Here is a 12,872-nt window from a genome sequence, read left to right as displayed (position 1 = left end):
AGATAGCTTTAAAACTGAGGGACTAGTTTGCGTAGAAACGGACAGACGAACGGACAGACGGACATGGCTAGATCGACTCTCCAGGTGATGCTGATCAAGAATATGTATACTTTATAGGGTCGAAAGTGTCTCCTTCACTGCGATGCAAACTTTTGACTGAAATTATAATACCCTCTGCAAGGGTATAACAAGAAAGAAAGCAAACTTCGGCAAGCCGATGTTTATATACCGTAATTTCAAGCCCAAAGAACAAAAAAAATGTAAAACAAAAAGTTATACTGAATTGACTGAGATACAGGCAATCTCCGGCGGCGCCTCGAAGAAAAGATGTTTTGCGGTGTACACGATAACCGGTCAAAGAATCATCCGAAATGAAAAAATCCAATTGCATTAGTTAAAGAACAAGATTCCTCAGGTAACACTGTCGACTTTTTATTTTTTTTTATTTTTTTTCGATTTGTAAGGCACTTGAAAGTCAAAAACACCGATTTTCGCCTAAAACGTCGAGATATTTGTTGCTCTAAAAATAATAAATTATCAAAAAAAAAAACTCGACAGCGTTTCCTGAGGAATTTAGTTGAGAACAACTGTGCAAAATTTCAAAACGATCCGTCCTATAGATTTTGCAGGATCGTGTACACCGACTTTGAAAAGGGTAACATTTCAGGAGAGCGTTTTCAAGTTTTGGACACCCATACACAACGAGCTAACTTACCTACGTTCAACTGCCAATAAGTTCGGAAGCTTTACTCGGATCGATCTAAAACTTTAACAAAATATTCTCAAAATGTTGTACATTAAAAAAAAAAAAAATGAAAAAAAAAAATTTAAATACTATACCCCCCCTTAAGACGGAGGCACTAGTTTACGTAGAAACTGACGGATGGACATACGGATGGACAGACGGACATTCGGATGGACATGGCTAGATCGACTCTCCTGGTGATGCTAATCAAGAATATATACACTTTAGATGGTTGAAAATGATTACTTTAATGCGTTGCAAACTCTTGACAGAAATTTTAGTACCCTCTGCAAAGTTATAATAAGTTGACGCCCGATTCCATCAGATAAATACAATTGGTTTGAAATAATTTTAAATTTATATTTCAGAGTATGCGCATTTTGATTTGATTGCATTGTTGAAGTTGAAAATTAATTATGTTAGCGGGAAATAATGTTGTGACGATTGTACATTTTTATATATTTTTTATATACATACAACACATTTTGTGAACTTTTTTAAAAATTTGTATTTAAGATAATATCACCAGCATAATAGATACACCAGCATTACGAAATAGCGGCTTACTGCCGGAATAGGAATACTATTAAGTTATTTTAATAACATAGTAATATGTTTACCAAGTATGCACACATGTCGTCCAATATCGAAAGTAATCATGGAAATCTACGGCTAAGTGAATATATATGTATATAAGCTTATGTATTTTAGTGGCTTCTATTTAACTACGTTCGAGTATTTGGACGCATACAAATTTGACATTTACATATGGATCTATTTAAGTTTGTATATTTTACAAATATTAAACGATACTAACTACTTTTTTGTATACACCTAAGCTTGGGTGTATTTCTATGGCTACAGCATTGGTGCGTAAATGGCACAAAAATTGCATGGTTTCACAAATTAACTATATATATATATATATATATATATATATACGTGTAATGGCACTTGAACTGAAACTTAATGGCTAATCAAACAGTGACTATCCTAGCCGTTTTTGCATTTACAAAGCCGATTTTATCTTTTTAATATCCCTCCATTATGTGTAAAGAACCGACACGATCTGAAGGTGAGTCACTATCGTGTTCTTGGCTTTTGTTGTTAGTCGTCATCCTAGTCGTCCAGCTCGCGCTGGGATGCTAGCTCCACTTCATCGGAAGAAAAGCCAGAAGGTGATAAGCTTTCTGGAGGATAAAAGAACTGCTGAGATGGCGTGTGCACACAATCATTGCCATGAACCGAAGAAGCTGCTGTAGATGACATATCCTGCAAATGGTAAACAGCTGCAGCGGCCGCAACAGCAGCCTGGGCATTCGATCCCCCGGAGTGTCCCTTGGGACAGGCATCGGCGCAGGCATTTCCCGAGACCGCAGAAACTCCGCCTGTGCGGCACCATAGTTGCCTCATTTCAGCCCGCCGATTACGCATCAGAACCTTGTATTCGGAAATTCGCATCTTTTTGCCATCCACAATGCAGGTTCGCTTGGGTCGTGGTCTGTAGCGATAGTCTGGATGCTGTTCCATGTGAAGCTTTGATAGCCTTGACTGTTCCTCGTAGTATGGCTGCTTGTCGGCATTAGACATTGCTTTCCAGCGAGCGCCAAGAATTTTCGATATATTCGAGTTGTGCATGTCTGGGCATGCTTTTAATATCTTTCTGCGCTCATCTTTTGCCCACACCATGAACGCATTCATGGGCCTCTTTATGTGCGGTTTGCTGTGCCCGTGGCCTTGCCCGTGGCTTTGTCCATGACCATTGCCTTGCCTAAGCGGATGTGATGATGGCGACGCAGATATAGGGCCGAGTTGACCTGCAGTGATACTTTCTGGGTCCAATGCCGCCGAACGTTCCGAATTCGTTCCACAACTATTTATCGAGTCGCGACTCATTCGCGTTGCCCGTGATCCCCCAGAACCGACGACCGCCGAGTTCCACACTCTCCCCTGGAAAGGAAAAAACAAGAAATAAGTCCATGTTAGTACAATAAAAGAAATATAATTAAAAAATTTATTAATATTATTTTTATTATCAGTTAAATATTCCAGATCATTATTAAAAGAGGAGCCTTTTCAGTCATTTAAGCTATATATCGCGATTTTCCTGAAACTGCTTTTTTGAAACCACCATGAAAGCCGATTTTATTCAAATATTTTGTAATATAGTTCTGTTTGAATTAACAGTATAATTCGATTACATATCTAGTTTCAAGATATGAATCATCCCAATCCAATGTTTGGAACTCTTTGAATCATAGAAGCACATTATAGAATATAACAAAAACCAAAATATCAAAAACGAATGCTTTATTAAGTAAAGTCAATTAAATTATTTTTGTTTGGTTTTGAATATTACTACAATTGGACTAAACAACATATATGGAATGATGTAAGAACAATATTTAATCGAAAATAAAAAAAGGTTACTCACGTGATTCTTTAAAAGGGGCGACTCTATCTCGGCATAATGCTGTTGCCCTTGATGCCAGCTAAGGGGTGGACTGGATACAATGGGCGTAAGGCTTTCGCTGTGATCCCTTTGACAAGAGCTGTTCGGCGAAGAACTCGGCGATCCCTTTGGCTTGGTAAGATTTAGGGGAGCGTCCATTTCAGAGTCTTGGGCTTCCGACAGGCTCGCCATACTGTGGTTGTCTGTCGGCGATGGTGGAAAATTCTTGGAGCAGTCAACTGTTCGGCCGTGTGGCGACTCCGGGGGTGTATTGTGGCTATAAGAGAGGATTGCATAAGGTGGGTTCTCATATGCTGGGGACTCCGGCCTTGACAAGCAGGCCCCTTCATTCCCGCCCCTTTTCATTTCTCCGATCTCCATTAGCGGCAAAGAGGCGGAAGAATCTGCCCCTGATGGCTCATTCGCAGTGGTCGATGCAGCGAGTACATTGTTGTTGTTGGAAAAACTGTTGTTTTTATTATTATTGGCAGCTGCTACTGCTGCCGCCGCCAGAGCGGCCTGTATGTGCGCAGCCGCAACAGCCGCAGTGGACCACATAGGAGCTAGTGCCATTTTGTGTGCGCTGGTTGGCTCATTTTGACTGTGACTTTCATTGTAACCGTGACTGTGGTGGGCAACAGCTTGGGGACTGGCATGACCAGGAATAAGTTGTAGCAACTGTTGACCAGGCATTGGGGGCTGTAGGAAGGCAGGAAGAAAAGGAACCAAGTTTCCGGATGACACGGAAACTCCCTGCTGCTGGTGGTGGGGATTCGGTGCTGTAAATCGTGCTGCCCCAAACTGACTGCTTAGTTGATTGTGCAACTCCTGAAGGCAGCTTTCGTGCTGCAGTCTCTGCACGTTCTGGAGGTGTTGTTGCTGTTGAGCACTTGCGTCGATATCGGTCATGCTAACGTAATGGGTCTAAAAGAAACGAAAAGATGTGGGTTCTCTCTGAATATGGACATAGCAAACTAATAAAACTATTCAAGTCGCACAAATTAGCAACTTGTTCAAAAAATTAGATTTGTTAAGAAGGTAAGCCCTACACATTTTCACAAAAGCTTTTTTTACCTGTTTTTCCAAAAAGGTTCCAGAACAGTTAAAAAACATATTTCCGAACATACAAACGAACAAAAGCAAAAATAAAACTGCTTAAAAATTTAAAAAAAAATGTGATAAACTATAAAATATATATTAGCTGTAATAGAAACGATTGAAAAATTTATCGGTAAATCGACCAATCTTTTTTATTTTTAATTTTTGTGACAGCTGCTGTAACATAGGCTTGCCGAAATTGGCTTTCTTTCTTATTTAAAATCAAAGCACTAAAGGAGATACAACTTTGACTGTCCGAAGTGTCCTTTTTTCATTAAACTAATAACATTAAATTAAATATTGGATTGGTACGACTTATACAATATAATTTTCATAAAAAAAGTCTGAAAATTCTTTTTTATCATTTTTGTATTTTAATATTTGGTTCCTGAATAAAAGGTTGGCAGTTATAATAATAATTTTATAAACAAACTAAAAAAAAAATTTGAGTCGGCCATCCTTTAACTAATTTAAACAAGAGATAACGCTATAGTCGGGTGCCCCGACTATCAGATACCCGTTACTCAGGTAAAGGGAGTGCGAGGGAGATGGAGATAGAAACTTTGATCACGCATAACTTTTTACCGAATGGTCCGATTTGAAAAATTTCTTCTACATTTCGATAGGTATTGATAAACACAATAAAACTGCATTTTTACTTTTCCGAAATATTAAAATTTTTAAAATCGTTGATAAGCAATTGTGGGCGTTAAAGGGGGCGTGACACCTGTTTGAAACAAACATGCGCTGCGTAGGAACTCCTAGAATCTGGATGCAAAATGCCAATCTTCTAGCTTTTATAGTTTCCGAGATCTCAGCGTTCATACGGACAGACAGACGGACAGACAGACGGACAGACGGACAGACAGACGGACAGACGGACATGGCTAGATCGACTCGGCTAGTGATCCTGAACAAGAATATATATACTTTATAGGGTCGGAAACGCTTCCTTCTACCTGTTACATACTTTTGCACGAATACAATATACCCTTTTACTCTACGAGTAACGGGTATAAAAAGGTTGGACTCTACGAGGTTTATAAAGTGTTTGGTGATTTGTTTATTACGTTATTTTAAATTTACGTTAATACGGACGGACAGACTGGCAGACAGAGGGATATGGCTTAAGCGACTAAGATATTGATCCTGATCAAGAAAATACACATGTTATCTTTTTAGTCTACGAGTAACGGGTATAAAAATAGTGTCTAAAAGTCATCTAATTCTTAGAATGTAAAGAATTCCAAGAGTTAGTTTTCTCCTGAGACTGAGAGCATAACTTGAGCTAGACGGCGTTTTCAGCTCTTGTTGGGAACAGAAGCGACAGAGAAGATACGCGCAGAGAGAGAAGAGACGTCAGTTCTCGTTAAAAGAGAGAGGTCAGGCACTTTGGCTTGACCTCTTGCCACGATCGAGACTCGCTTCGCAAAATGAAAAATACTGAAATTACTTTATATCCAACTCAGAAGTGATATCGGTCCTGCCACAAGACAGTAAAATTGTTTTAGCTCCATTGTAAGCTGAAAATCGCGAGTCAATGAAATTGGGCAGTTAAGGTAAGGAGAAATGGACAGAAGATCGCCAATTGTCACAAAAGGCGAAAAAATAACGAACGACACCGGATCAGCGTTGCTCTAGAGCAAAAGCCTCGTCCACTCAACACCAGGACATGCTTCAAATTTGTGAGGCTATTCCGTATGTCGAAAAGCTCATTAATCTGGCGGAGGTCTTTGACAACTGGTTACTCGCTGAAATAATTGACAAATGGTGTAATGACCAATTGGAGGTCGATTTACTTTTTATACCCTTGCAGAGGGTATTATAATTTTGGTCAAAAGTGTGCAACGCAATGAAGGAGACATCTCCGACCCTATAAAGTATATATATTCTTGATCAGGATCTCCTCCTGAGTTGATATAAGCATGACCGTCTGTCCGTCTGTCTGTTTCTACGCGAACTAGTCTCTCAGTTTTAAAGATATCGAATTGAAACTTTGCACACACCCTTCTTTCCTTTGCACGCAGTATATGTGTCGGAAAGGCCGGGATCGGCCGACTATATCCTATAGCTGCCATATAACTGAACGATTGGAAATGTCATAACTTTGGTGTTTTTAAAGTTAGGAAGTTTGGATTTTTTATGAGTATTAAGAATGCATCAAATGAATAATTTTGGAGAATATAATTTACAGAGTATTCTGCAAGGGTATATCAACTTCGGCTCCGCCCGAAGTTAGCTTTCCTTTCTTGTTTTTTTTATATTTATTGTTGAACACGCCACAAAAGGATGGACCGTGTTTTCGTGTATTGACAAATTATTTCTAAAGATCCAAAAAGAGCGGGTAGCGGGTGCACTATTCTTGGGCAAATCAGGTGTGGTCATAGCCGGTCATAAGTTAATCAAGATGTGTGGTTATAGAAGTCATAAGAAGTATATATGTAAGTCAGCCGGGTGTCGCCTGCTACTTACTTAATTGAAAAACTCAACGGAACAATATAGAGCCTTCATCGTACAGTGTACTTGAATTGGTAAGACATATACAATTATTTTCCATTACAACAACTCCTCACTCGTTAGAGAGTAAAGCCTAGTTCTCAGATCGACGAAAACTGTTCGTCAGCCATGAGAGAGAGCGGGAGGCAAACAGCTGGCATACACTTTTCGTCAGGCCTTTTTTTCATCTCGGTTCTCAGATCGACGAAAAAATCCCAAAAAATTACATCGCGTTGCCATCCACCTGAAATGAACTTTTGGAGAACCCTAGCAAAATGAATGAAAAAATTGAATCTTTTGGCGTGCGCTCCTCAGTGAATGAAAAAACGCGCAAAACGTGCAGGAATTTACTTGTGAGGACAAAATAACATTATTACGATCTGTGGAGTCCTGCCCAGAATTGTGGGATTTGTCAGATAACAAATACATGCCGCCATGACGACAACCACCTTGCGTCCATTCAACTCCACATTTCCGTTTAATTTAAATTTGGTTAATGTTTGTCAACAAACCCAGCTGATTGACAGTATGACCGTAGTACGCTCACTTCGGATGAAAGCCCAGTACTCAGATCGACAAACGAGTATGCTAGCGTAAAAACTTTAATCTTTCCAGTGTGACCAAAATTTTGAGAGTTCATCGGAATTAAGCGTGCTACGGTCGTACTGTCAGTCAGCTTTGGGTTCACCCAAAGTTCATTTCCGCAGCCTGGCAACGCTATGGAATTTTCTGGTATTTTTTTCGTCGATCTGTGGACCGACGTTAAAAAAAGGTCCGACGAAAAGTGAACGCCAGCTGTTTGCCTCTCGCTCTCTCTCATGACTGGCGTACGGTTTTCGTCGATCTGAAAACTAACTCTGAACTCTCGAAATTTGATCACAGTGGCAAGATCAAAGTTTTTCCTCGTTTGTCGATCCGAGTACTAGGCTTTAAAATGTAAAGAATCCCAAGTGTTAGTTTGTTACTGAGAGCACAACTTGAGCTAATCGGCGTTTTCAGCTCTTGTTGGGAACAGGAGCGAGAGAGAAGATACGTGCAGAGAGAGAAGAGACGTCAGTTCTCGTTAAAAGAGCGGTCAGGCACTTTGGTTTGACCTCTGGCCACGATCGAGACTCGCTAACACCAGAACATGCTTCAAATTTGTGAGTCTATTCCATTTTGTTACTTAAGCCAGTATCCAGATCGACAAACGATTACGCTAGCGTAAAAACTTTAATCTTTCCAGTGTGACCAAAAGTTTGAGAGTTTATCAGATTTAAGCGTGCTACGGTCGTACTGTCAATCAGCTGGGTTTGTTGACAAGCAGTTAAAATTCAAATATCTTATTTGCGGGAAAGAGCCTTTAGAAGATATTATCAAATACCTTGGCAAGACAAGTCTGCCGCTGTACAAAGAAATTAAAAAACAATACAATTTAATTTTAACAGTTGTTTTTTTTAATTTACTGATTATTATTTGCTAATTTAAAGTTCATAGCTGCACTTTTATTGTGTTTTTTCGTACATTCTGGACCTAAAAAACATTTTGCTCTGACAAGAGGCACCCCAGATAGTATTAATGTTATTTTGTCTTCACATGTAAACACCTGCAATCGACTTTTGTGAGTTTTTTGAGTTTTTCCCTCCATTTCTTATAATGTTCAGTGAGAAGCGCACGCCAAAAGATTAAATTTTTTAATCTTTTCGCTAGGGTTCACGTTTCCGCAGACTGGCAACGCTATGGAATTTTCTGGTATTTTTTTCGTCGATCAGGAGACCGACGTGAAAAAAAGGCCCGACGAAAAGTGAACGCCAGCTTTTTGCCTCTCGCTCTCTCTCATGACTGGCGTACAGTTTTCGTCGATCTGGATACTAGGCTTTAGAAAAGTTAAGAAGTCGCATGTAATCGCATGTCGCTGACAACTGGTTACTCGCTGAAATAATTGACGAATTGTGTAATGACCAATTGGAGGACGACTTATTTAGTACCTGTGGGCATGCTTAATCGAAAAATTCAACGGAACGGTAGAGAGCCTTCAGACAAGCTGTATTAAACAGCGTACTTGAATCTGCAATGCACTTAGTTTGGGAGAAGACGCTTGACAAAAAATCATATGCATATGCTCACTATTGGTGGGGTCTGAAAATTAAAAACTATGTAGTTCTTACAGGCGATTTTTCTAAGAGGCACCCCAAAAGATTACATTTTTAAATCTTTTCGCTCGGGCCTGACGAACGTTTATTATATTTTCTTTTCGGGTGTCTGTTGTCAGAGTAGAGTGTTTCTTAAGCCTAGTACCGAACTGTAAATCAGCTGGATTTGTTGACAAACAGAAAACCAAATAAATTTAAATTAAACGAAAATGTCGAGTCCAAAGGATGGCATGTATTGTAGCAAAAGAGGCAACTATTATCTAAACATAAATATTGTATATGTACACGTTAACAAATATGTAATAATGTACAATTATGACTTACTATCTTTATCCGTTCCCCAGGCTTTTTCCTGCCACGCTCTTTTTATTATGGTTGCTATAAAATGTTTTCATTTGACAAATACCACAATTCTGGGCGGGACTCTAAAGATCGTATTAATATTATTTTGTTTTTTGATTTCCCTCCATTTTTTTAAATTTTCACTGAGAAGCGCACGTTAAAAGATTAAATTTTTTATTCTTTTTGCTAAAGTTCAAAAAGTTCATTTCAGGTGGTTGGCAACGTCTTCTGGTGTTTTCGTCGAAAAAGCCTGACGAGCTGTTTGCCTCTCGCTCTCTCTCATGACTGACGAACAGTTTTCGTCGATCTGAGTCCTAGGCTTTGGGTCAAAAATAAACAACTGGTAAGTTTAAATTATATTGTTTTATAATTTCTTTGTAAAGCGGCAGAAATGTCTTGCCAAAATAGTTGAGTTTATGCCTTTAAAGTTCTTTCCCGCAAATAAGATTTTTGAATTTTAACTGCTTGTTAACAAACCCAGCTGATTGATAGTACGAACGGAGCACGCTCAATACTAATGAACTTTCAAAAATGCTATTACACTGGAAAGATTCAAGTACGATCTGAGTACTAGGATTAATCTGCTGGTGAACAAAAAAATAGGCTTTTTTATCAAAGAAATGCATAGCAATGAGAAAAGACACTTCCAAAGATTCATTTTTAATTTTTTCGATAGGGCCGTAATTCTGGTCTTATTTTTTTGGTCTGGTATATACTACTTGCAAAATGAAGAAGTCTTTTTGCAAAGACTCATCCAAATAGCTTTAAAAGTGAGGTACTAGTTGCTGTTAAAACCGACCCCTCTGGAAATGCTGTTGTCGGAAATGTGCCTCCTCCACAAAAATATAAAAATGACAAAAATCGACGCAAAATAAATAGCATGATAAAAACGCGGTTCTTAAAAAATTAAGTCACAATTATTTAATAATTTACTTTAATGTGGGATATCTGTAAGAAGGGTATTTGTCTATTTTCTTAAATGCCATTTTTCGTAGTCCGAAATTTATATGAAATGCTTAAAAAGTACTATTATTATAATTTCCTTTTCTTAACGAAAGCAATTTAGATTTTCATTTAAGGGAATCATTTTGTTTTTTTGGACTTTTTTTTCTCATTTTTAACGCTATTTTTTTAAGCAATGGATTTTGGAAAAGTCTTGGTGTATTTATATTGTAGTATCCTCCTGCACCTATCAGTGCCCTTCAGGACTACGTGGACGGAGGCTAGCGTTTAAATAATTCCAGACACCGCCGGTTTGTGCCCTAGTAATAAATATAGTCCGATTGCGTCACTATTTGCAGATGTTCTCTTAGTGGCGAGTCGCACTGGTAGTATGTGGAATAAAACTACAGTGTATGTTATTAATCTTTTCATAACAAGCAACAGTTCATTTAAAAAATTATTTCTTGTTGCGAACCAACAAAAAAAAGAGTTAGTTCAAGAAGCAAATAAATTCATTTAAAACAAGAAAGGAAAGCTAACTTCGGGCGGAGCCGAAGTTGATATACCCTTGCAGAATATTCTATAAATTATATTCTCCAAAATTATTCATATGATGCATTCTTAATACTCATAAAAAGTCCCAACTTCCTAACTTTAAAAACACCAAAGTTATGTCATTTCCAATCGTTCAGTTATATGGCAGCTATAAGATATAGTCGGCCGATCCTTATGAAATTTGGTAGGTCGGATTGATTGGCCAAAAATAAAACCCATAGAAAATCCCAACTTCCTAACTTTACAAACACCAAAGCTATGGCATTTCCGATCAATCAGTTATATAGCGGCTATAGGATATAGTCGTCCGATCCTTATGAAATTTGGTAGGTCGGATTGATTAGCCAAAAATAAAACTCATAGAAAATCCCAACTTCCTAACTTTAAAAATACCAAAGTTATGGCATTTCCGATCGTTCAGTTATATGGCAGCTATATGATATAGTGGCCCGATCCGGCTCGTTCCGACTTATATACTACCTGCACTTTTGGGAAAGTTTCAAGCAGATAGCTTTAAAACTGAGGGACTAGTTTGCGTAGAAACGGACGGACAGACGGACAGACGGACATGGCTAGATCGACTCTACTGGTGATGCTGATCAAGTATATATATACTTTATAGGGTCGGATATGTCTCCTTCACTGCGTTGCAAACTTTTGACTGAAATTATAATACCCTCTGCAAGGGTATAAAAATGAGTCAAAACGAAAAAAACTGTATTGCATTGTGTTTAACGTGCTTAAATAATAAGCTAAATTAAGCGAATGCCTCGTGACACCAAATAGTGTATCGAGTTGGGAAAGCTGTGAAGAAGGTGTTTTAAGGTATTTATTATAACCTCAAGACGTTATACAGCCTTTATATAGAAACAGCTTTCAAGGAATTGAATATTTTATTAAGAAGTTACCAAGCACTTTTATTATTATAAGCTAATATCAGATCACTATAACTTTGCAACGGAACAACGGAATTTTAAGATAGATACCCGTTTTGGTTTATCCGCGCACTGTTTGATTTTGAATTTGGTTTTTAATTAATATTTTTTGTACGTGGGAAGCTTCCGCTTCACCCACTTATACTGCACACTTATATTCACAAATGTTTTAAGGAAAAGTCTTCCTTGCTTTGCACTCCCACACTAACTATAGATCTTGATAAATATAGCAGGTGGCTCACCTCGCGCATCGTCAACAGTTGTGCCATTACAGCAAGTCAATCCTGTCGAGCAGTTGAACAATTTAAATAGGGAGGATGGCCCGAAAGGTCTGCGCCTGATTGGCCAGGGCGATGCGACACAATGGCAAATCGCAGCGTGACGCGTGTCCGTATCGGTATCAGAACCCGCAACCGTCACTACCAAGCGACCCTGTTCCTCCACCACCTTCGACCAGGTTGCTTGTTATGCTCAGTGCCCAATGCTCAACGCTCACTGCTCTCAGTGCCAGCATTCGGCACACATTGGGTATCCATTCGGGCAGGGTATCCAAGTCCAGACGCCCTCGGGATTCCGATTTCGACTTCACTTGCCGTCCTCAGTGCACTTATGCTCGCCCTCTTCGTCGCCGCCTTGGTATCTACTGCTCCGGTCGAGCCATCGCGGGAAACTGTGGGCGCCGGAGTAGCCGACGACTTTTGAGGCAGAGCTGAACAATAAACTGTTCGCGAAGCTCAGAGAGCGCCACCATGGGCAAAATAACTTACCTAATCAATAAAAAAAGGACGCCTCAATAATAAACTTTAGCACGAGGCTTACTTTTATTTGATTTAGGTTATTGATGTTAACTAAAGAACTTATTAATATTTAAAATGTTGGTTTTCAGGCTCTAGTTAAAATCATATTTAAGTCAATAATTGTAGCGTATTGTGAATTTTGTGACAATTTTGTAAGTCCGTACCTGCAGTAAGTTATCAAGAACATTTTGCAAAAATATTTAAATTCAGCATCCTTTTTTGGTTTTGGCTTTGTGTTAATTTGTTGGTCTAACAGAGAATTGTATTATAATTTAATATTGCTTCCACAGTTTTAAACATACTTAAATGCAGAGATCTAGTTATATGGGGTCATTTTTGGCGTATAATATTTATAATTGACATAGTGTCTGATAAGTA

General features: G+C 38.7%; 1 protein-coding gene across 4 annotated transcripts in view; it reads right to left on the bottom strand.

The window, feature by feature from the left end:
• Positions 1-1,084: 1,084 nt before the first annotated feature.
• The window catches only part of LOC108048081 (transcription factor Sox-5), a 74,872-nt gene continuing 63,084 nt past the window's right edge, over positions 1,085-12,872 (bottom strand). The window contains exons 1-3 of one of the 4 annotated variants that reach the window (XM_017128555.2): positions 11,940-12,350; positions 3,180-4,121; positions 1,085-2,695 (exon numbers count right to left, since the gene is read on the bottom strand). In XM_017128555.2, the coding sequence (XP_016984044.1) occupies positions 1,865-2,695; positions 3,180-4,121; positions 11,940-11,966 (1,800 nt within the window). In that variant the 5' untranslated portion in view covers positions 11,967-12,350 and the 3' untranslated portion in view covers positions 1,085-1,864. Of the gene's footprint in view, positions 2,696-3,179; positions 4,122-9,247; positions 9,378-11,748; positions 11,824-11,939; positions 12,351-12,872 lie in introns of those variants that run through there. The other 3 variants (XM_017128556.2, XM_017128557.2, XM_044460636.1) reach the window with 3 other exon arrangements.

The sequence above is a fragment of the Drosophila rhopaloa genome, unplaced genomic scaffold (assembly GCF_018152115.1).
Source record: "Drosophila rhopaloa isolate 14029-0021.01 unplaced genomic scaffold, ASM1815211v1 contig_203, whole genome shotgun sequence".
Taxonomy (NCBI): domain Eukaryota; kingdom Metazoa; phylum Arthropoda; class Insecta; order Diptera; family Drosophilidae; genus Drosophila; species Drosophila rhopaloa.
Note: the sequence above shows the minus strand (reverse complement) of the source record. Positions and strands in the feature narration are given on the sequence as shown.